Below are 24,411 nucleotides of genomic sequence, written 5' to 3' on the forward strand. Positions count from 1 at the left end.
TGGTTAGCAATCAGCTGTTTGCATAAAACATCAAATGTGGATGAAGTTTACTTAAACTCCCTGACATCAAATGTGGACAAATTCGACTGATTTCTTAGGCAATGATCAACTATCCCCAAAAACTCCCTGACAGCTGAAAGAGACCAATGAATGGGCTGGCATTGATCAAGTCGGGCTATGGCTCGATTCGAGCCTGAGCCCATCCTGAAAAAAAAAAGATTGGACCCGGTGTTTTAAGCCCAAGCCCATAGACCTAAAATCATATCCAAGCCCAATTTAAAATGGGCTAGGTTGGGCCGACCCACCAGCTACCCAGGCCATGAATAGGTCTACCTATTCATCAATATGCTTGTTGCGACCTTGCATAACTGGATTTTTAGATAGCTTGATGGTTGAACTGTTGTCACACATCACAGTAGTACATCCTCCATTAGAGTGTCCCAGCTCCTTTAAAATTCTCTTCATCCAGACTCCTTGACAAGCACAAACTGCAACTGCCACAAACTCAGCTTCTGTGGTTGATAAAGTCACAATAGGCTGCTTTTTTTAACACCATGCAAGAACACCTAAACTCATTAAAAACACATACCCAGATGTACTCTTCCTATCCTCCATATCTCTAGCATAGTCGCTATCTATAAATGCCAATAACTCACCATCTCCTCCTTTCTTATAATGAATTCCACAGTTCACAGTCCCTTTTAAGTATCGAAGTGCTCTCTTAGTTGCCTGTAGATGAATCTCCATTGGTTTTGCCATATATATACTTATGAAACAAGTAACAAACATCATGTCAAGTCTCGTGCCAGTGAGATACATTAAACTCTCCACCAACTGCTTGTAGTACGTCTCATCAACAGGGACTCCATCTCCATCTTTGCTCACTTTGAAACCTGAAACTATTGGATAGCCCACCAAAATACTTTCCATCATACCAAACCTTCTAAAAACCTCCAAAGCATATTTCCTTTGGCATATATAAATACCATCGGACTTTTGTAGCACCTCGATCCCAAGAAAAAACCTCATCTTCCCCAAACCAGACATATCAAACTCTCTTAACATTGAGTTTTTAAATTCAGACATCATAACTTCATCATCACCAGTAAAAAGTAATCATCAACATAAACACTTACAATGATAATTTTTCCTTCTTTGCTTCTCTTTGTGAATAATGTCTGCTCGCTATCGCACCTCTGAAACCTTTCACCAATGAAATGTGCTTCCATTCGACTAAACCAAGCTCGTGGAGCTTGTTTTAATCCATACAAGGCTTTGTGTAACTTGTAAACCAAATGCTCAATGCCTTTTTTTTCATACCCTCTTGGCTGCTCCACATAAACATCTTCATTCAGCTCACCATGGAGAAAACCTGATTTGACATCCAGCTGAAAAATCTTCCAATCCTTCTGTGCGGCTAGAGCAATAATCATCCTTACAGTATCCATCCTTGCCACTGGTGTAAAAACTTTTGTGTAGTCTATTCCATGCTTTTGAGAGTACCCTTTAGCAACCAAATGAGCTTTGTGCTTATCAATCTTTCCATGCTCATTGTATTTAGTTTTGTAAACCCACTTCACTCCAATTTTTTGGCTCCAGCTGGCAGCTCAGTGAGTGTCCATGTTTTGTTTTTCACGAAGGATTTGATTTCACTATCCATGGCCAATCTCCAATTTGCCTTCTTCACAGCTTTCTCAAAATACAATGGATCAGTTGATACCACTAGTGCTCTATGAGCTTCATCCTCAGATAGACCTTCTCCACTATCATAATCACCCATCAACGTAGGAGGTTGCCTCTCTTGAGGTTGCCTCAATTCCCTCACTCTCTCTTCACCCTCACTAGGACCATCTTCCTCTTCTCTAACTCCCTCATCACTAGTCTCTCTTATCTCTCCATCAGAATCATCTCCATTCCCATTTTCACTCACCCCTTCTTCATTCTCACCATCACTCTCACCCCATTCTAAGTCTACTACTATTTGTTTTTCATAACTCACATCCCAATCCATTGCTTCCCTTCTTGGAAAATTACATCTGTACTCACAACAACCCTCTTAGCAATAGGATCAAATAGCCTGTAACCTTTTGACTCCTCACTAACTCCCAATAATACACAAGTAATGCTTCTACTATCAAGTTTAGTCCTCCTTGCTTCTGGAACATGGACGTGTGCTATGCAACCAAAGACCCGAAAATGATCTACTGAGGGTTTCACTCCACTCCAAGCCTCCTCTGGTTGGAGTAGGAGTGATCGGACCACAAATATCTGCATGAATAAGTTCCAACTTATGAGTTGCTCTCCAAGTACTCCTCTTTGGGATAGGATCAGGATGTTTTTTCCCGTTGGTGCAATCAGTGCATGTCACACTTGAGGCAGAGAGTTGAGGAAGTCCACGTACCATGTTCTTGTTCAGCAAGGTTCTCAAACCCTTGTAGCTCAGATGCCCATACCTCCGATGCCAAAGATGAGACAAGTTTTGATCAGATGTGTTTGAGAAGGAGCTTGAGACTGAGTCAACAAGATAAACATCCTATTGGCACTCATGTTGGTTTGAATGATCAAACCCTTCTTTGGATGAAATATCTTGCACATCCCTCCCTTGATCAAAATAGCCAAGCCTTCTTCTTGCAACTGCCCTATACTCAAGAGATTATTTCTCAACTCTGGAATATAGTATACATCAACAACATGATTGACTCCATTCAACAACAGATTCACACTTCCCTTTCCCATCGCACTCATCTTAGTGTTGTTCCCCAATTTCATCGAATGCCGAAATTTTTCATCAAGTTCACTGAACATAGCTCGATCACCGCACATGTGATTAGAACACCCTGAATCAACGAACCATGCATCTTCTCTTTTGGAATCATACAGCTCCACATAAGACATCAGAAGCAATTCATCTTCCTCATCAAGCTCTGCATAGTTTGCTTCTTTGTTCCCAAAAGGACTTTCATACTGAAAATGTCCAAGATTATAGCATCGGTAACACTCCACAGTTTCCTTGTTGAAACCTGCTCGACCTCTCCCTCGTACTCTTCCTCTGTAGGAACCACGACCACGACCTCTTCCTCCTTCATATGTCACTTTCAAGGCCTGTTCCTCACCATTGTGCCTCTGGAATTTCTGTTCTTGTACTATTAATGAGCTTTGTAACTCATCAACAGTGAGAGCACCAATGTCCTTTGACTCCTCAATAGAACAAACAACATAGTTGAACTTCTTAGTTAAAGAACGTAGATTTTTCTCCACCACTCCACCCTAGAGAAATACTTTGTCACTCCTTCACCGGACCTCATCTCAAGAGTTTCAAATTCTCTGCGGAGAGCTTGAAGATGAGACATCTTGACCCTTACATTCCCTTCGAAATTTTTCTTCATGGCATCCCATATTTCTTTGGCAGTATCCTTCTTGAGAATTGTGTTGAGAACTGTGCGATCGATGGCCTGGAAGAGATAGTTCTTCACTTTTAGGTCCTTCAGCTTCATCTCATCATTCTTCTTTCGCTGTGCATCTATCTGCAATAATCCACTTGTTGGCTCAACATAGCCAGGCTCCACCAGCTCCCAATATTCCTTAGATCGTAGGAAATTTTCCATCAGCATGCTCCAATGGTCATAGTGACCATCAAAGCGAGGAATGGCTGGCTGTATAAAACTCCCTTCAGTAGTCATCTTCTGTGCTACTGCAAGAACTTCAAAGACTGCTGCTTTGATTTTGTCAGGCCCAGTGGAAGCTCTGATACCAGATTGTTGGGACCTTTAATCTAATATGAAAGCTAAAAATAAGAACACAACAAACTGGGTTGAATGACTAAATTTTATTAACAATAATCTTGGCTTAAATAGCCATTCAATACACGATTGGAAAGCAACCCACTTTAGCGAGAATAAAGCTAAGTGGTAACAGAGACTTGGAACAATTCAAATACAGGTAGTTATCCCTAAAGACTAGGACTTTCTTGGAACAATTCAAATACATGTAGTTATCCCTAAAGACTAGGACTTTCCTAAAAACCCGGAAATTATTCTAACAAAAAAACTGCAGTAAACTCCTTCGATATTGATACATTAGCTGGGTAGTCTTAGCGGAGATGTGAATTCGAGTCTCACTTTCCGTTAGTACCTACCTTGAAGAGTTAATTAGTGTGTTGTGTTAAAATACCAAACTTAAAATGATCAAAATTTCCCTTGAAACCATCTAATGGAAAAAGAATAATTGGGCACTTTTGTCTTTCTCTTTTGATCATTTTAAATACAATAAGACGGTTACAGATTAAATCTGAATTTGATCCATAATCTGACATAATAATATGATGCAAATGCGGATCTAGAGATTTCATAATTGGATATAGATGCAGATGCTATTAGGTCTAATTCTACTGCCCGCATTATGTGTGGACTTGGTGTAAATTTGAACTAGACCAAGCTTATTAAAAAATAATTACTTAATCCTGGAAATTTGTAGGTGTAGTCAAGCTGGGTTAAGTTATAAATGATCATCCTTAAGTAAAAGTAATCTTATGTAAATACTTAAGTAATCTTATATATTACCATCCTCATGCATTTTTTGAAGAGTGACCTTGGAAAGTACAATTGGAAATTGAGAAGTGCGACAAACAGAAATATTTATTCTTCTACTCATAGAACAAATAAAAGTTCAATCCAAGAAAAGCATACATGACAAACTTTTTAATTTCCCAAGACCCCAAAACATCATGTTTCCAAAATTAACATATCAAACTTGAGCTAGATTTTCATACAACAAAAACATAGTTGAAATTATTAATTAAAACTTCTGCACACGGAACCTGATGTTACATCTTATTCATCAGCACACTCAATCTGTAAATTACAAACAACAATTCACCAAGGGGATACTTCAGATGTCGAATTCAAATCTATGACTTATTCCATTGCACCATGTCGTTCTCACATGATTTGCTGTAGATGAAGAAAGACATGTTTCCTTGGAAAGTAAAAACATTAATCCAGCATATCGATCTTTCTCCTTGCTTCACATTCAACAAGGCACAAAAGTTAATGTGGTATTAAAGATTATTTGGTTACCAAATACCATTGAAAACTAAATTTTCTTTAGGGTGTGTTTGGTTTGATAGAAAATGAAAGAGAGAAGCATAAAGTTGAGGGAATGTTATTAAGAAATTTCACAAAATTGGCTTAGAACTTTTCCTTGGGAATTCTACAGAATTACTTAAACAACTTTCTCTCAACTTCCTGTTTCTATTTGCTGATAAACTAATTGGAGCCTTAAAGCACTATTCAAGAATATATATAGTGTAGTATGTAAATGAAAACAAATGAAGTTATAAGAATTAGGAAGACGAAGAAGCATACTGTTGCTTTAGTGTTTGTCTCAGCGCCGGAAATTGTTGGGACGTTGTTGAAGCACTGTAGTATACTCCTGTCGTAAATTGGGACAGTGAAATATATCATTTGTCTCAAGGGTTGAGATCCTTTCAGGATTTATACTTGTTCTCAATTCCTCGCAATCGGATATTCTCAACGTTCTTAGATCAGGAAAATCACAGGGAGGTAGCCCCTTGAGCTTGGGACAGTTGGAAATCTGAAGATTGACAAGCTTGAGGAATAATTGTTCACTTGTTGAGGATACTTCACCATTGTCCATATCTTCTTCTAAGGACCATTCTCCTTCCCAATTATCCAAGCTACTTATTATCAGATGCTTGAGCGAGGGTAGCTTTCCAAGAGGTGGGAGGACCTTACTTCTACAATGGTCCAGCTCTAGTTTCTCGAGATTGGACATCTCTGCCATCCATCTAGGCAGTCTTTCACCATAATACCCCTTGATCTTGAGAATACGTAGGTTTGTAGGAGCTGGTTGAAGACATTCCATTATTGCTTTGGCCACATCTCTATCCCTGGTGGTTTTCCATTCTAATGTCAACGTTTCAAGCTGTTGATTGTTCTTGAAATTGTTGACGTACGGGCTGACATCTGCATTGCTGACCACAACATTGTCTAGTCCTGATATGGTAATAGAATTACATCCCATGATGCACCCCCACAACTTCAAATGGCCGACTCCATTCCGTCTTCTATTTTCTTGTGGAATTCTGCATTTATATCTCAGTATCTTGACAAGTCGAATATTAACAAGGCTGCTGCCTATGCTCACGGGTAATTCCAACTCTAAACCCTCTAGTAACAATATTTTTAACTGGTAGAGGCTAGAAATTGATATTGGTAGATTTCTAATTCCAGTGTAGGAGAGGTCCAGGTATCTTAAGAGTTTCAAATTACCGATCATATCAGACAAGCCTTTATTACCGAAGTATAGATTGCGCAAACACAACACACGTAAGCATCTCCATGCATCAAATAAACGGTGAAGGTTTGTTACAACGCATGGAATCTCTACCCTATAGTCGGAAGGTCCACGTAGTAGAAATGTGCGTGGAGACCTAACTTGGAACAAGGCGTCCAATCTTTCTGCCGTGTAATCATCTCTGTTAAGAAATAATGACAAATAACGAGCCCTTGTACCAATGTTGTTCCACAATCTATCATTATGGTGTTGTTCCATTCTCAAATAGACATCCTTTAAAATAGATTGTGCTAAATCGTGGATGAGGTCGTGCATCACAAACATTGGTTCACCACTTTTATTTAAACGCCCAGACATTTTGAAAAGTGACCTATAACATAGCTCATCAAAATAGTCCCTACTGATGTCTTCCATTTGTCTATTTTCTCGGGGAAGTATAAAACCCTCCCCTATCCATAGCAAAATCAACTCCTCTTTCTCAAAGAAATGGTCTTTAGGGAATATGGAACAATAAGAAAAGCATTTTTTCAGATGCGCTGGGAGATGGTGATAGCTCAAGCGTAGAGCAGGCATTATACCGTTTTCATCATTTTCTTGCTCCCTTGTGATGCTAGTCAAGACAAATTTCCAGTCCGTTATTTTGACATTATAACGTAAAATGCTTCCTATTACCATTACGGCAAGAGGCACGCCTTCACATTTCTCTACAATTTTCCGACCGATTTCTTCCAGATGCGGATATGTTCCCAGAACAACAGTATCATCAACAAATGCACGTTGCTTGAATATTGACCAACAATATTCATTTTCTAAGACTTGTAGGCGGTGAACAGGAAGGGTACCCATGACAAGTGAAACTTTTTCATTTCGTGTTGTAACTAAGACTTTACTTCCCTTTTCTCCAAACATTAACGGTGTTCGTAATTGCTCCCATAGTTCCCTTTTCTCATTCCAGATGTCATCCAGGACAATAAAAAATCTCTTGCCAATCAGATTGTTCTTAAGTTGGATTTGGAGTGTGTCTAGGCCTGTAAAACTACATGGTTGCCCGGTGAGCGATTCAATAATGTCTTTTGTTATTTTAGCACAGTCAAATTCTTGAGACACGTAGACCCACGCTCTAACGTCGAAATGCTTTTCTACGCTAACATCATTATAGACAGACTGAGCAAGGGTGGTTTTACCTAAGCCACCCATACCAACTATGGGAAGCACTCCAAAATTTGTTTCAATAGGACCATCTGACGTCAACAGGGTGGTGATAATATTGCCCTTGTCGGTCTCTCGACCATAGAAGTAAGACTCCTGGAAATTAGAAGCCCAAGCCCTATCTCTTATGATTTCGATTCTTCGCCCATTTAGCATACTCCTATCCAACCTCAGCACAATTGGATAATTTGTATGCTCATCTAGTTTTTTGTGGATTTCCTCAATTCGTCTTTCTATCCTATGTTTAGCAACAATAACCTTTGGACTACAACAAGGGATGAGGCAGCACACCTGGTTTGCTTGCGATTCCATTGTAAGAACATGTGCAACATATTCCTCCAATATGTCTGCGGTTTCAAAAGCCAGATCGTTGAGTCCATCCAGCCATTCCTTCACTCCTTGCGTTTTTATCTGTTTCTCCTCCGCATCGATGAGTAGACTCTTGATCATTTGAAATTTTTTTTTCAACTTTTGAATATCATTGTGGATGCCGCGTATGGATGAAATATCCTTACTAATTTCGTCGGCTGTATTTAATAAAATTTCAATGGTAGCTGATACAAGTAATTCAGTCGCCATAAAAGTTCTGTTCAGAACTCTCGATTGAACGAAACAAGTGACTCGCCAAGAAAGCAAAGATATAAATATACCAACTGATAATGTCTCAGATGGAAATTTCTCTTGCCGCTGTCAACAGGTTGGGAAGGTTATGGGTATAGCAAAATAAATAAAAATAAGCAAGGAAGCAAACATGCATGGATTCCTGCAACTAAGAAGCTCAAAGAGTGGATTGAGATCGAAGGAGCGCAACCCAGCTGCCTTTTATAACATTTCATCTGTTTACTATGGTAGAGGTGCTGTGCGTGGTAGATCCGGACTCGCCCGTGGGCTACATCGGGGACCCATCTGTACTGACACTGGCGTGTTCAACCGTTATACGTAGTTCAGCGAGGGTGTGTGTGTTTTCTTTTTTTTTTTTTTTTTTTTTGTCTCCGGCTAATTCCTTTATAAAAGAATTTTCGTGAAAGTATTCTTATAAAAGTGATTTTCGTAAAAATGCTTTCATAAAACTATTTTTACAAAAATGCTTTACTTTCATAAAATACTTTTCATAAAATTACATTTATAAAAGTGTCTTTATACAATTGCTTCTGCAAAAGGGTACAATTGGTATTCTAAATTTTGTCGAGGACAATTCTGGGAGAAAAATTTTGATCAAGTGCTTATTGTATTAACACTTAAGAAAACTGAAAATTTGGGCTTAAAAAATAACTCGTTATTTTAAAAATAAACACTTATTTGGGGCTGACTTTCCAAACACCAATAAGTGCTTTAATGATGTGGTCTCCGCCCAAATAAACACTTATTTTTAAGCACTCTCAAACATGACGTACGTACAGTAGCATCCCATTGTAACAAAATAGTAGCAGCCACCAAGTCCTTACTCCTTAGCTTCAATATCATTTCATAGCTATGGGTAATTTTATTTTTCTATTCAGGAACCACAAGAGAACCGACCTTGCACAATGCCATTTCCTCTCCATTTCGAGATAAAGCACCAACTACCTTGTTTTTTTAATCATTCTTATAATGAAAATGACATAATCTAGTCTAAAAGTTTAGTCATGCCCTTCTATTTCACAGCAGTGATGAATTACTACTCCAATAAACGCTTCAAACTTTCAAAATCTATTTTGATTATAAAATTGCCATTTTGTAAATAATGTCTCCACTAGGAAGAGGAACTCTAGATCCTCCAAGTGGATGGCTTGTCAAACTTGAGAGGCAGCAGATCTAGATTGATTCTATTGGAGCTTGATGAGGTGATTGTAGAGTATGCCCTTCGGTTTGGATTCCAAGTGTAGAACAATGAAGCAAAATACAAGGCCATGGTAACCGGTAGGGGTGGATGCGAATTGAGCTTTTCATGAGCTATTCGAGTTCGGCTCGGTCCAGACCGAGCTTCGAACCAAATTCGAGCTAGAATAACGAACTCGTTTAATAATCGAGCCAAGCTCAAATATTATGCAATTCGGTTCGTTAGGCTCGTGAGCCTATTCGGACCTTGTATATATATAATCTTTATATTTATATATAATATTCATATATAATTATATAATCTATATTTAAATTTATTGGTGTACACACTATTGTGGTCCCTATTGTATTTTATATTTTCTTACTTTATCTAATGCCTAGGGTGGGAGAGAAAGAATAAACCCTCGATTGAATCTTGAAGACTTGAACTGTCGAACTCAAACTGGTTTGAGACGAAACTGCCGAACATGAAACCGCAAGTCTGCAATTGTGAGAGACGAGTAGAGAGCAAGTGCGAGTGCCACTGTGCGAGTGTGCAACAAGTGAAGACGCCACCACCGTCTTCACTTGTTGCACACTCGCACAATGGCACTCGCACTTGCTCTCTACTCGTCTCTCACAATTGCAGACTTGCGGTTTCGTGTTCGGCAGTTTCGTCTCAAAACAGTTTGTGTTCGACAGTTCAAATCTTCAAGATTCAATCGAGGGTTTATTCTTTCTCTCCCACCCTAGGCATTAGATAAAGTAAGAAAATATAAAATACAATAGGGACCACAATAGTGTGTACACCAATAAATTTAAATATAAATTATATAATTATATACGAATATTATATATAAATATAAAAATTATATATATACAAGGTTCGAATAGGCTCGCGAGCCTAACAAACCGAATTGCATAATATTTGAGCTTGGCTCGATTATTAAACGAGCTCGGTATTCTAGCTCGAATTTGGTTCGAAGCTCGGTCTGGACAGAGCCGAGCTTGAATAGCTCGTGAAAAGCTCAGTTCGCATCCACCCCTACCGGTTACCAATGCCTCGTATTTTGCTTCGTTGTTCTACGCTTGGAATCCAAACTGAAGGGCATACTCTAGAATCACCTCATCAAGCTCCAGTAGGATCAATCTAGATCTGTTGCCTCTCTAGTTTGACAAGCCATCCACATGGAGGATCTAGAGTTCCTCTTCTTAGTGGAGACATTATTTACAAAATGGCTATTTTATAATCAAAATAGATTTTGAAAGTTTGAAGCGTTTATTGGAGTAGTAATTCATCACTGCTGTGAAATAGAAGGGCATGACTAAACTTTTAGACTAGATTATGTCATTTTCATTATAAGAATGATTAAAAAAATAAGGTAGTTGGTGCTTTATCTCGAAATGGAGAGGAAATGGCATTGTGCAATGTCGGTTCTCTTGTGGTTCCTGAATAGAAAAATAAAATTACCCATAGCTATGAAATGATATTGAAGCTAAGGAGTAAGGACTTGGTGGCTGTTACTATTTTGTTACAATGGGATGCTACTGTACGTAGGTCATGTTTGGGAGTGCTTAGAAATAAGTGTTTATTTGGGCGGAGACCACATTATTAAAGCATTTATTTGTGTTTGGAAAGTAAGCCCCAAATAAGTGTTTATTTTTAAAATAACAAGTTATTTTTTAAGCCCAAATTTTCAGCTTTTTTAAGTGTTAATACAATAAAGCATTTTTGTAAAAATAGTTTTATGAAAGCATTTTTACGAAAAGCACTTTTATGAAGATACTTTTACGAAAATTCTTTTATAAAAGAATAAGCCGGAGACAAAAAAAAAAAAAAAAAAAGAAAACACACACACCCTCGCTGAACTACGTATCACGGTTGAACACGCCAGTGTCAATACGGATGGGTCCCAGATGGAGCCCACGGGCGAGTCCGGATCTACCACGCACTGCACCTCTACCATAGTAAACAGATGAAATGTTATAAAAGGCAGCTGGATTGTGCTCCTTCGATCTCAATCCACTCTTTGAGCTTCTTAGTTGCAGGAATCCATGCATGTTTGCTTCCTTGTTTATTTTTATTTATTTTGCTATACCCATAACCTTCCCAACCTGTTGACAGCGGCAAGAGAAATTTCCATCTGAGACATTATCAGTTGGTATATTTATATCTTTGCTTTCTTGGCGAGTCACTTGTTTCGTTCAATCGAGAGTTCTGAACAGAACTTTTATGGCGACTGAATTACTTGTATCAGCTACCATTGAAATTTTATTGAAAAATACAGCCGACGAAATTATCAAGGATATTTCATCCATACGCGGCATCCACAACGATGTTCAAAAGTTGAAAAAAAAGTTTCAAATGATCAAGAGTCTACTCATCGATGCGGAGGAGAAACAGATAAAAACGCAAGGAGTGAAGGAATGGCTGGATGGACTCAACGATCTGGCTTTTGAAACCGAAGACATATCGGAGGAATATGTTGCACATGTTCTTACAATGGAATCGCAAGCAAACCAGGTGTGCTGCCTCATCCCTTGTTGTAGTCCAAAGGTTATTGTTGCTAAACATAGGATAGCAAGACGAATTGAGGAAATCAACAAAAAACTAGATGAGCTTACAAATAATGCAAATGCGCTGGGGTTGGATAGGAGTATGCTAAATGGGCCAAGAATGGAAATCAGAAGAGATACGACTTCGAATTTCCAGGAGTCTGACTTCTATGGTCGAGAGACCGACAAGGGCAATATTGTCACCCTGTTGACGTCGGATGGTCCTATTGAAACAAATTTTGGAGTGCTTCCCATAGTTGGTATGGGTGGCTTAGGTAAAACCACCCTTGCTCAGTCTGTCTATAATGATGTTAGGGTAAAAGAGCATTTCGCCGTTAGAGCGTGGGTCTGCGTGTCTGAAGAAATTGACTGTGCTAAAATAACAAAAGACATTATTGAATCGCTCACCGGGCAACCATGTAGTTTTACAGGCCTAGACACACTCCAAATCCAACTTAAGAACAATCTGATTGGCAAGAGATTTTTTATTGTCCTGGATGACATCTGGAATGAGAAAAGGGAACTATGGGAGCAATTACGAACACCGTTAATGTTTGGAGAAAAGGGAAGTAAAGTCTTAGTTACAACACGAAATGAAAAAGTTTCACTTGTCATGGGTACCCTTCCTGTTCACCGCCTACAAGTCTTAGAAAATGAATATTGTTGGTCAATATTCAAGCAACGTGCATTTGTTGATGATACTGTTGTTCTGGGAACATATCCGCATCTGGAAGAAATCGGTCGGAAAATTGTAGAGAAATGTAAAGGCGTGCCTCTTGCCGTAAAGTCACTAGGAGGCCTTTTACATTCTAAAGTTGAAAAGGGGTACTGGGAATTTGTCTTGACTAGCGAAATATGGGAGCTAGAAAATGATGAAAACGGTATAATGCCTGCTCTACGCTTGAGCTATCACCATCTCCCAGCGCATCTGAAAAAATGCTTTTCTTATTGTTCCATATTCCCTAAAGACTATTTCTTTGAGAAAGAGGAGTTGATATTGCTATGGATAGGGGAGGGTTTTATACCTCCCCGAGGAAATAGACAAATGGACATCAGCAGGGACTATTTTGATGAGCTATATCTTAGGTCATTTTTCCAAAAGTCTGAGCGTTTAAATAGAAGTGGTGAACCAATGTTTGTGATGCACGACCTCATCCACGATCTAGCACAATCTATTTTAAAGGATGTCTATTTGAGAATGGAACAACACGATAATGATAAATTGTGGAACAACATTGGTACAAAGGCTCGTTATTTGTCATTATTTCTTAACAGAGATCATAACACGGCAGAAAGATTGGACGCCTTGTACCAAGTTAGGGCTCCACGCACATTTCTACTACGTGGACCTTCTTTCTATAGGGTAGAGATTCCATGCCTTGTAACAAACCTTGATCGTTTATTTGATGCATGGAGATGCTTACGTGTGTTGTGTTTGCGCAATCTATACTTCGGTAATAATGACTTGTCTGATATGATCGGTAATTTGAAACTCTTAAGATACCTGGACCTCTCCTACACTGGAATTAGAAAGCTACCAATATCAATTTCTAGCCTCTACCAGTTAGAAATATTGTTACTAGAGGGCTTAGAGTTGGAATTACCGGTGAACATAGGCAGCAGCCTTGTTAACATTCGACTTGTCAAGATACTGAGCTATAAATGCAGAATTCCACAAGAAAATAGAAGACGCTATGGAGTCGGCGATTTGAAGTTGTGGGGGTGCATCATGGGATGTAATTCTATTACCATATCAGGACTAGACAATGTTGTGGTCAGCAATGCAGATGTCAGCCAGTACATCAACAATTTCAAGAACAATCAACAGCTTGAAACGTTGACATTAGAATGGGAAACCACCAGGGATAGAGATGTGGCCAAAGCAATAATGGAATGTCTTCAACCAGCTCCTACAAACCTACGTATTCTCAAGATCAAGGGGTATTATGGTGAAAGACTGCCTAGATGGATGGCAGAGATGTCCAATCTCGAGAGACTAGAACTGGACCATTGTAGATGTAAGGTCCTCCCACCTCTTGGAAAGCTACCCTCGCTCAAGCATCTGATAATAAGTAGCTTGGATAATTGGGAAGGAGAATGGTCCTTAGAAGAAGATATGGACAATGGTGAAGGATCCTCAACAAGTGAACAATTATTCCTCAAGCTTGTCAATCTTCAGATTTCCAACTGTCCCAAGCTCAAGGGGCTACCTCCCTGTGATTTTCCTGATCTAAGAACGTTGAGAATATCCGATTGCGAGGAATTGAGAACAAGTATAAATCCTGAAAGGATCTCAACCCTTGAGACAAATGATATATTTCGCTGTCCCAATTTACGATAGGAGTATACTACAGTGCTTCAACAACGTCCCAACAATTTCCGGCGCTGAGGCAAACACTAAAGCAACAGTATGCTTCTTCGTCTTCCTAATTCTTATAACTTCGTTTGTTTTCATTTATCGTCTTTACTCCATTCACTTAAAGGTAACAGATTGTTATTTATTTATTTTTTGTCTGTTATCTTGTCAAAAAATTCATTTAGATACTACACTATATATTCTTGAATCTCCAAATTATTTTTCCCGGAAATATTTTATTATTCTAATTGTTTTAATGAAAGGATATGCATATCATTATTTTTTCCCAAAATAAATGCCTTCTCTTCTTTCCTTTTTTTTATTCTGAGTAAAATGAATAGTGCTTTAAGGCTCCAATTAGTTTATCAGTAAATAGAAACAGGAAGTTGAGAGAAAGTTGTTCAAGTAATTCTGTAGAATTCCCAAGGAAAAGTTCTTAGCCAATTTTGTGAAATTTCTTAATAACATTCCCTCAACTTTATACTTCTCTCTTTCATTTTCTATCAAACCAAACACACCCTAAAGGAAATTTAGTTTTCAATGGTATTTGGTAACCAAATAATCTTTAATACCACATTAACTTTTGTGCCTTGTTGAATGTGAAGCTAGGAGAAAGATCGATATGCTGGATTATTGTTTTTACTTTCCAAGGAAACAGGTCTTTCTTCATCTACAGCAAATCGTGTGAGAACGACATGGTGCAATGGAATAAGTCAAAGATTTGAATTCGAAATCTGAAGTATCCACTTGGTGAATTGTTGTTTGTAATTTACAGATTGAGTGTGCTGATGAATAAGATGTAACATCAGGTTTCGTGTGCAGAAGTTTTATCTAATAATTTCAACTATGTTTTTGTTGTATGAAAAACTAGCTCAAGTTTGATATGTTAATTATGGAAACGTTTGTCATGTATGCTTTTCTTGGATTGATCTTTTATTTGTTCTATGAGTAGAAGAATAAATATTCCTGTTTGCCGCACTTCCCAATTTCCAATTGTACTTTCTAAGCTCACTCTTCAAAAAATGCATGAGAATGGTAATATAATTTTTAAATGGGATGTGTTTGGTTGCAATGCAAATAAATTTATATTTATGCAAAACCATGGTAGTGCAAATGAATTGAGTATAAATTCTGACCTATTTTTGTTTTAAATTTTAGCTTTTTGATTGGTTGCACTACTAATGAAGTAAATTAAGACATGAAGCAGAATAACATAAAATCCAATATAAAATTAAACAAAAATTTGTATTTTTTACATTTGCACTCCCATGCATTTGTACTAGTGCAAATAAATTTGCACAGCAACCAAACACAACCATAGGTACAAAAGAATCCTCACTCCATTTCCTACTCATTTCGTTAACAATAGCATCCAATTACCATTTCTCTACCTACTTGCATGATTTAATAGACTTTGAAAGTTGAAACTTGTGGATGCACAAATTGCACCAAGTCCTTGTCGGCTTTGACAGCTCGGACAAAGGCTAGTGAGGTCAGTAGGCTGGTTTTGCAAAAGAAGAACACATCAGGAGGAATTGGGCTCATCACTACTAAGTGGGTAGCATGTCGCCGTGCTGATGCATTTCAGAGGCACTAAGTGAAGCGGGCGGATAAGGAAGAATGCACAACGTAGGTTGTTTCCATCGAGGTTGGCTAATTCCCCAACTTATTAGTTGACCAGGTCGGAGAGGTAGGTCAATACTCGGAGTACTTAGGTCCATGCCCTTGAGGCAATCTGACTTGGATTGTGGTTAGGCTATTTCTTAAATTGCAATCAAGTGAGGTCCGATTCCTGGAGGGCGGCATGAGCCAATGTACTCAGACGAGGTCCAACCACATCGGATAAAAAATTTTGGGTCTACCATGTGGCAACCCATAATTAGAGGGCCAAATTATTCTTCATTAAAACTCAATCTATGATGTAATAAATACTAGAACTGAACTTGGGCAAGCCCAATCCATATCCAACCGTACACAACATTTTGTGTTTGGTGATATAATAATGCATTTATAATCCATCCTTTTCTTTTTACACCCAAGCCCTAAGCCACATTTTGTTTTAAGGAAAATTCCTCCTTAGACCCTTGGGTAATGAAAGCCTAAAGTCAAAGGAAGTAGTTGGTATGATTTTAAGAAACTCCCTTGCTTAAAAAAAAAAAAAATAGCCCTACAATTTTTAATGAGAAGGTGATCCCTAAACACTTATACCCCATTATCATTTTCACAAACCCACAAATCATCAAAGCAACGTTGGATCCTTTGTCTTTGAGCCTTTTTATCCCCTCCCTCTTTCCTAACCTAAATGCTAAACCACATTTCGTGTCAAACAAAGTCAATTTTAAACTTCAATAGGCTACCAACCACTTATGATTAGAAACAATTTCTCTTGGAACTACGCTGACTTTATCTCACATTAGATACATAGGTAGCCTAAACCTTTATTCTAGATGCAGCCGTTAAACCTTTATTCTAGATGCAGCCGTTCCAAAAGAAGGGGCAACTCAGCTTTCACCAATTGGTATTTAGTTGTTTAGTATGATAACATGATTCACTTAGCTTCCAACAATATCATTCCCCTAGTTAGGTATTATTTCGACCTATAGTCTCCATTAACTTAGTCTTTTTTATATATAGTTGCATAAGTTTTGGTTTTAACTTAGTCATTTTATTGTTTTTTTCCTCCCTGCTGTAACCCGAACCAGCCGACCTCATCACTCGTCACCTTCCTCCTTCGAGAAACAGAGCATCACCGCCCCCATATCGCTAAGATCACCTGGCTGGACCTTAGAACCAATCTTGTCCATCTTACAATCCCATTCCATCTCTGACATCCAACGACTCTCACCCTCTACTCAATAGTCCCCATAATCGGATACACCTCCAACCATGCTAAGCTTAGAGTTTCAGGTCTTGCAACAGCCCAACTCTGCATCTAGCGGCACCTAATGGGAGTTTTGAAGGAGGCACGCGTCCAGCTGTCAATCAAATGACTCTTCCAGGTTTCATGTTTCATGTTTCAGCTTTAATTTTGTCGATTCCCAATATTCTTTCCTTTAACTTCAATTTTCTTCCTCTTATTTCTGTTCACTTTTGGTTATCACTAGATATTGTAAATTTTTATTTTCTTTTTCTAATCACTATTTAGTGTATTGTTTGATACGATTTAGTATATTTAGGCTCAGTTTGGAAGGAGTACAAATGCAAATATTTAGAGTGCAAAACCTTATATTTTGCATTATTTTTTATGTATTTGCACAGTATATATTTGCATTTGTACTTTATCTTAATCTATTTTCTTTTATTTTGTTAAAATCAATCAAGTGATCAAGTTTTAATTTATTTGATACAGTTCAACGGTTTGGGAAGTGGGGGGAAAATAGTCAACATGACCCATTCATGTTTCTAATCATGTGATTCCCAAGGAATCTCTTTATGGTTATTTGATGAAGTTATTTCTGCTTTTTATAATTATTGAATGTCTTTGGTAAATCCTATTTCTTTTAGCAATTTCTTCATGTTCGTTTTTGTTTCTTTCTTTTCATTTTAATTGGAAAGCATTTACCATTCACCTTAGTTTTGGGAAAATCTTTTAAATCTCATATTATTTTTAAAATAAACCCTTGTTATAAAAGAATTGTATTATGGGCTATTGATAAAATGTGATTTCGGCTAGCTTGAGTAGCTCTCATGTTCACAGTTTGCATTTAGATAGCCTTTCTTTCTTTCTTTCTTTTTTTTTTTTTTGTTGCTTGGTAGTTTTTACTTCATGCCATTCCACAGTTTTCGTTGTTGCCTCACCTAGAGGGTTCTTGGTACCTTTTTTTCCTAGTGCTTGCATTCATCTTAAACTATCCCATGGATAGATACAATCATATAAAATTAAATAACAAAGAAAACAGTGGTTTGCTTCTTTCTCAATGATTATTTGTCTTCAATTCCCATTTTGATTCTTGTATGAACCAAACAGATTATGGGAATAGATCATTCCAATTCCGATTCTGAAGGATTTCGATTCCAGTTCTGATTCCAAGTTTGAACCAAACGGACCCTTAGATCTTTGTGCCCTCTAAGAAAAAGGTGACCACCTTGACCATTGTAGAATCTGCATCTCGAAGGTGTCACTGAAGGTCTAAATGATGCTATTAAGGAAGTTTATGCATATTGAAGCTGGCTTGGGTTTTCAAATGAGTATACCAACAAACTGCAGTTAAACCATTTATGCCACAGGATGAAAGGGGAAGGGCCCTAGAAACTTTTAATTTAGTTATTTACCCGAAGCATTTGAAGTGGTTGCAGATGAGACCTGATCAAGTTACATTTCCTGATTATAAAACATATTAAATGGGCTAGATGCCATCTCCACTTATTATGAAATGCTAATGCTTGGGAATGAGCCTTTCAGTGATTGATGGTTAAAGTCAAAGCTGAGCTGGGCGGAAACATGCTGGTTTCACCATGTTGACTTCACTTATGATCAAATGAACAAACCTATAGGATGTATTGTAATAGTTTCCTACCTATGTTTCTTCTTTCTGCAATATTCGTTCACTTAATCTAGTTACTGATCAGGTATGAAGGACAGCGTGATATGCTCTACAACCAAACTTTCAATGTTCATCAGGTTGCATTTTCTGCTGAGGGGATCAAAGATGCTCAGCAAACTGTATGTATTAAAATGCTTCTATTTTTTTAAATGATTCTCTTAAATTTTCTATAATGTGCTATTGGGTGTGGGTAAGATTGAGGTTGGTAATAGGTTTTCCATGTATATGACAAACTCTATTCACAAATGTCAGGATACAGAGAACACATATTTAAGGGATGCGTTTTGATTATAATTTGTTGTTGATATATTGAGGACACCCTCTATTATTTATCAAATATTATTTCTATTTACTAATTGTTATCAGTATAAATGGGACAACCTCTTGGATTCTGACTGCAAATGTGCACAGTTTGTAAAAGAAGTGGGATGAACCCAAATCAACACCTTTTATTCTCCCATTATTTGATGTTTTGGTGTGGTATTAAGTTTTCAGTAGAAGCTCATGACATGCTAATTTGTGCTGCTACTTAGATGTCAGCTTTGAAATATGCAAACAAGGAGTTGAAAGGAATGATGAAGACTGTGAAGATTCAAGATATAGAAGTATGTATTTCCTTGCCTGCCTTAATTTCCATCTTAACTAGTATCCTCTACCCAGCCAATTTCGGAAACTAGACATCTGGTTCTTGTGATTTGTAGAGCATGCAAGATGAAATGATGGACCTGATGGATACAAGTACTGAAATTCAAGAATCTCTTGGTAGAAGCTACAATGTACTTGATGACATTGATGAGGAAGAACTCATGGGTGGTAAACTAATATTTTTTATTTCACATGATCTTGATAATTTTTTTCAATTCCTAGCATAAAGGAGATATTGGAATGTTTCTCTCTATCAGGAAAATCAAGGGAATTTTGTTAATGTCTATTGATACCTTCTTTTTTTTCTTATTTATTTTGTTATGGTGTTTCCAAAGCTTGATGCCTTGGAAGCTGATATGGGAATGGAGACAGAGTCGGATGGGGTACCCAGTTATCTTCAACCTGAGAAGGAACATGATGCGGAAGAGGAACTCAACTTGCCTTCAGCACCATCTGGACATGTGGCAGTCCCACCTAATAGAGCCCAGGTACATCTGTGTAAACATTAAGTAAGAACTTAAAGATTTCTGAAAATGAACTTCCCTCAAATCTATTTCATATGACAACAATGTGGGATCAAGTACCATGCAAGACTGAAGTGAAATGATTCTATTTCACATGGCACCCCAGAACACAATTAATCCTTGAGAAAGAAGCAAACCATTGTTTTCTTTGCTATTTAATTTTATATGGTTGTGCCTATCCAATAGTTCCTACAATATCTGATTACCAGTCAGATATTTTGTTTTGTCTTTTTTGTTTATATGATATGGATGCTAGTTAGCTTGTTTTTGATTGTTGGGTATTTGTTTTTATTTTTTCGATAAGTAAATATAAAAAAATTCATTAAAAGAAAAAAAAAAGTACAATCAGGGTAAGTGTTAAGGCAACACCTACAAACATAACAGCAAAATGAGAAGCACCAATTCAGAACAAATCATCCAAATTACATATTTGTAACCCTAAGACTTTCCCCAAAACTGTTCCCTAGGTCCTTGTTTACTTAGCCAAATTCTGGCACTATAGGACCCAAACTGATGCAGATTTACCAATAGCTGCCCCTAACCTTCCTTGTTCCAAGCTTTATCTTTGTAACCACCAACCCACCCTATAGGCCCTCTGTGCTCACTGGCCACCGCCACCCACTCCCCATTACTAAAACCCCAAATTTCATTCTTCATACTAAAGTCACAAATGTCTAGCTTATGCATGTCAGCATAAACCTCACTGGAACTCTTCTCTTTCTTACAATTCCCTTACATTCCAAGACATTAATTTCATTTTCACCTTCAAACACCCCACCCCTCCCTTATTAGCTTTCAAGCAATTCCATTCATTCTTCCCACCCTTCTCCTTCCTCTCACACCTCCCCTTCCCCAATTGCTTTCTTTTTATCGTATTCTTCCCTTTTTGACCACCCTCTCATCCAAGAAGTCTCAAGTTTAAAATGTTGAGAAACACAAGCATGACAACCTTTTTCTTGATATGCGTATGGATTAATCCCAGAAGGCTTTCAAGGAAAAAGGGTAATTACCTGTTCAACTATATGAAGTTCAATATATATATATAACAGGCACAACCAAAAATTTTGAGAAATGTGTAATCCGGGATTCTTTGAAACAGTACCTCATATGGAGAACGATTACGAAGTGCTAGAGTGGGAAGACGATTGATCAGGTACACTGCCATATGTGCGGCGTCAGTCTAGAAGGAAAATGGGAGAAAGGTGGAAGCCAATAGAGATAATGCGGACTCAATAATGTTTCGATGCTTACTTTCAATTGTACCATTCTGTTTGTGAGTGTGTGGGCACGCCAGCCGATGATGAATCCATTCAGAGTCAAGGTACCATGAGAGAGAGTGAAATTCCCCTTCCCAGTCAGATTGAAAGATTTTTATTTTTGTGGACAACAAATATTCCACATGCCATTTGAAGCTTAGAAAAGCATCCATAACTTTAGATTTCTTTTTGAGTGGGTACAGCCAAGTAAATTTCGAAAAACCATCCACAAAAATAACATAATATCTGAAACCTTTACTAGAAATAGTTGGGGTTGATCCCCATACATCAGAATAAACGACTTCTAAAGGATGTGTTGTAGTAAAATGTGAAACTGGAATATGCTGTCTATGACTCTTGCCCATTTGACATGGCTCACACACAGTACTACTAGTACGGCTCTGACAAGGTGTAAACCAAATTTGGAGATAACCTGACTCACTACTTTGAATGTAGCATGACCTAGCCGTTGATGCCATTCTGAAAAGGTAGTGTGTTCTCCAACGAAGGCAGTTGCTTTATTATTGAATTGAGTCCCTCCAGAAAATTGATAGAGTCTATCTCTATTGGTTCCTCTAATGAGAACTCTCCCCGTATAATCCTTCACAAGAAAGAAATCACAATGGAACTCAAGATAAATATCATTATCTTTGGTAAACTTGCTCACAGAAAGCAGATTCTTGGTGATGTGTGGAACATGATAAATAGAGTTGGGAGCAATATGATTATTATGTGTCAATGATGAAGATCTGGAATGTAAAATTTACAAACTTGATCCATTACCAATTATAACATGGTCCGAACCCATGTACTCGAACCAATTTTGCAAATTGTCTACATCTGGAGTGAGATGATGAGTGGCGCTAGAATCTGGATACCACGTGGGAACAACTTCATTCCCAACACTTGTTTGATACGCAACAGTGTCTGGGGGAGTCTACTGTTCTCCTTGATACGACAAGTCATAGTGCCTCTTGCAGGTAAGAGCACGATGGCTTGGTTTGTTGCAAACTTGGTAGATGATTTGGGAAAAATTACCTTTCCCATGACCACCACAATTATTTTTTCCGCTATTATACTGGTTAGGATAACCACCACAGTTGCGACCACCGCCGCGACCTCTGCCATTACCGGGAGAAGAACCACCTCCATGGTTTGTATTTTTGGACTTCCAATTACTTTTATTTTTGCCATGTGCAGCAAAATTTGCTGAAGGAAGGTTATCAGTGGCGAGCAGGTTGAGTTGTTCTAACCATGCCTCATGATTTATGAGAAGTCCCAATACATCATTAATAGTAAGAAAATCAAAATCAGCCCTATTGGTGATCACAATGACTATGGACTCATACTCGGTCCCAAAGTCCAGAAAGAATGCACAGTATAAGGTTTTCTTTGCCTACCGGTTCAGAAAAAGCTGCTCAGCTGTCGGTAATTACCTTGGCTCTTTGACATACTTAGTTATTGATTCTGACCCTTTCTTGATGCTCTGTAGCTGTCGTTTCAGATGGAGTGCTCTCGACCTTGAGATCGCGAGTAGGTTGTAGATAAGGCCTTCTAGACTTCGGCTGATGTGGTTAAGCCGATCACTTCAATCACCACACTCTCAGTGAGAGAACAGATGATCCACCCGAGCACAAGTTGATCTAGTTGCACACAGTTATCATATTCTGGGTTCACCACTCTTTGTACATCAAGGCCATCGATGTAGGTTGGAGGAGCCTGCATGGTTCCTCCTACGAGACCCAGCAACTTGTGAGTTCTAAGGAGTGGAATCATCTGCGCCCGCCAAGGTAAGTAGTTGTTGTGACTCAACTTGATGGGAAGTGAATGAGAGATGTTGGGGACGTTGATCACTGGTGTTCCCAACACAAAACTCAGGAACTGATTGGAGCTTCCTGTGTTTGAGCTTGCTGCCGAGTGCACACTGTTGTGAGCCATGGCTCTGATACCAAGTTAGAAAAATAGAACTGAAAAAACAAGAAAATAATGGAAGTAAGAATACTGTCGATGGTGTATTTGATACCATCAGACGTATGGTATTTATAGATGGGATGTTTACATTAGAGTGGAATTCTACAAGAATTGAGAGATTGTATAAATAAGAGGATAATCACAAGATGGATGGGTTACAGTAGGATTAGGATAGAGATTATCCTAAGTAGGGATTATCCTAGGAGGATATATAGATCCGGATCTCCAGAGGACTCTTGGTTTTCATTATCCATAACACAGTCTGCCACTGGAGAAGCTTGTCAGCTCGACGTTCTACAACCACTCCAAGTCAAACTTGAGGACAAATTACGTGGGAAGAAATTTTTAATCGTTTTAGATGATGTTTGGAACGAGAGACTGGAGGACTGGGAACAACTGCGGAAACCATTCCAATGTGAGAAAAAGTGAGTAGAATTATAGTGACCACCCGAAGTGAAAGAATTTCATCAATCATGGGTACCCTTCTTGCCCATCGTCTAGGTGGGTTAGAAGATAAACATTGTTGGTCATTATTAAAGCAGCGGGCAGCCGTAGACGATGATGTTTTGAAAGCAAATCCAAATATGGAAGTGATTGGTAAGGAAATAATGAAGAGATTGAGTACGTGCTTGCAAGTGAGTTAGCAGATAAAGAAGGAATAATGCCAACACTGAGATTGAGTTACCACCATCTCCCAGCAAATCTGAAGCGTTGCTTTGCTTATTGTTCCATTTTTCCCAAAGACTATGAGTTCAGTAGGGAACACTTGGTCTTATTATGGATGGAGGAAGGATTTATTGAACATTCCAATGAAATGGAACGTAAAGGGAATGGGTATTGTGATGAGCTATATTTCAGGTAATTTTTCCAACATTCTGGAAACAACGAATCTTTGTTTGTAATGCACGACTTAATTCATGATTTAGCACAATCTGTTTCAAAGGAGACATGTTTCAGACTACAAGTGGCACACGATGATAAGTGTATGAATAAAAATAAAATAATATCAAGGCTCGTCGTTTGTCGTTGTTTTATAAAGAATGTTGGTCAGTACTGATCACTTGATTATAGACGTAATTCCTTTGACCAATTAGTTAAGAGTATGAGTGATTCACCACACACATTTCTGCTAGATGATGCTTCTCATATAAGTGGCAACTCTTATATCCGATGGAACATAGAAAAGCTTGATTATATATTTGATATATGGAGATGCTTATGTGTGTTGAGCTTGCATG

At 38.2% G+C, this 24,411-nt stretch overlaps 4 protein-coding genes across 5 annotated transcripts; 2 read left to right on the forward strand and 2 right to left on the reverse strand.

Moving 5' to 3' along the window:
* Positions 1-2,439: 2,439 nt before the first annotated feature.
* Positions 2,440-3,680, reverse strand: LOC148789738 (uncharacterized). Its single transcript, XM_088893768.1, has 2 exons — positions 3,363-3,680; positions 2,440-3,267 (listed from the first exon to the last, which is right to left on the reverse strand). The coding sequence occupies exons 1-2, from the start codon at positions 3,678-3,680 to the stop codon at positions 2,440-2,442; spliced, it is 1,146 nt and encodes a 381-aa protein (XP_088749894.1).
* A 1,702-nt stretch (positions 3,681-5,382) lies between these two features.
* On the reverse strand, positions 5,383-8,103 carry LOC104609201 (putative disease resistance protein RGA3). Its single transcript, XM_088893769.1, has one exon. It carries the CDS (start codon positions 8,101-8,103, stop codon positions 5,383-5,385), a length of 2,721 nt encoding a protein of 906 aa, XP_088749895.1.
* A 3,226-nt stretch (positions 8,104-11,329) lies between these two features.
* Positions 11,330-15,211, forward strand: LOC104609202 (putative disease resistance protein RGA3). 2 transcript variants are annotated; one of them, XM_010275457.3, is made up of 2 exons: positions 11,330-14,285; positions 14,839-15,211. In XM_010275457.3, the coding sequence occupies exon 1, from the start codon at positions 11,555-11,557 to the stop codon at positions 14,216-14,218; it is 2,664 nt and encodes an 887-aa protein (XP_010273759.3). In that variant the 5' UTR covers positions 11,330-11,554; the 3' UTR covers positions 14,219-14,285; positions 14,839-15,211. The 2 variants fall into 2 exon arrangements, with proteins under 2 accessions (XP_010273759.3, XP_019055274.2); XM_019199729.2 differs by having other exon boundaries at positions 14,843-15,211.
* Positions 15,212-16,491: 1,280 nt separating this feature from the next.
* Positions 16,492-21,890, forward strand: LOC104609203 (vacuolar protein sorting-associated protein 60.1-like). Its single transcript, XM_088893694.1, has 6 exons — positions 16,492-17,232; positions 18,803-18,896; positions 19,311-19,382; positions 19,479-19,590; positions 19,758-19,910; positions 21,046-21,890. Exons 2-5 carry the CDS (start codon positions 18,822-18,824, stop codon positions 19,760-19,762), a joined length of 264 nt encoding a protein of 87 aa, XP_088749820.1. The 5' UTR covers positions 16,492-17,232; positions 18,803-18,821; the 3' UTR covers positions 19,763-19,910; positions 21,046-21,890.
* The last annotated feature ends 2,521 nt before the right edge of the window (positions 21,891-24,411 follow it).

This window comes from Nelumbo nucifera, chromosome 8 (genome assembly GCF_055504915.1).
Source record: "Nelumbo nucifera cultivar China Antique chromosome 8, China Antique-T2T, whole genome shotgun sequence".
NCBI lineage: Eukaryota > Viridiplantae > Streptophyta > Magnoliopsida > Proteales > Nelumbonaceae > Nelumbo > Nelumbo nucifera.

Bases quoted from the DNA above. Each gene is read 5' to 3' on its own strand.
- LOC148789738 (XM_088893768.1), bottom strand. From the start codon at position 3,680: ATGACTACTGAAGGGAGTTTTATACAGCCAGCCATTCCTCGCTTTGAT. The intron at 3,268-3,362 runs GTAAGGGTCAAG...GTATTTCTCTAG, and splicing joins AGAAAAATTTCGAAGGGAAT to GGTGGAGTGGTGGAGAAAAA.
- LOC104609202 (XM_010275457.3), top strand. From the start codon at position 11,555: ATGGCGACTGAATTACTTGTATCAGCTACCATTGAAATTTTATTGAAA.
- LOC104609203 (XM_088893694.1), top strand. From the start codon at position 18,822: ATGCTCTACAACCAAACTTTCAATGTTCATCAGGTTGCATTTTCTGCT. The intron at 18,897-19,310 runs GTATGTATTAAA...GCTGCTACTTAG, and splicing joins TCAAAGATGCTCAGCAAACT to ATGTCAGCTTTGAAATATGC. The intron at 19,383-19,478 runs GTATGTATTTCC...TGTGATTTGTAG, and splicing joins TGAAGATTCAAGATATAGAA to AGCATGCAAGATGAAATGAT.
- LOC104609201 (XM_088893769.1), bottom strand. From the start codon at position 8,103: ATGGCGACTGAATTACTTGTATCAGCTACCATTGAAATTTTATTAAAT.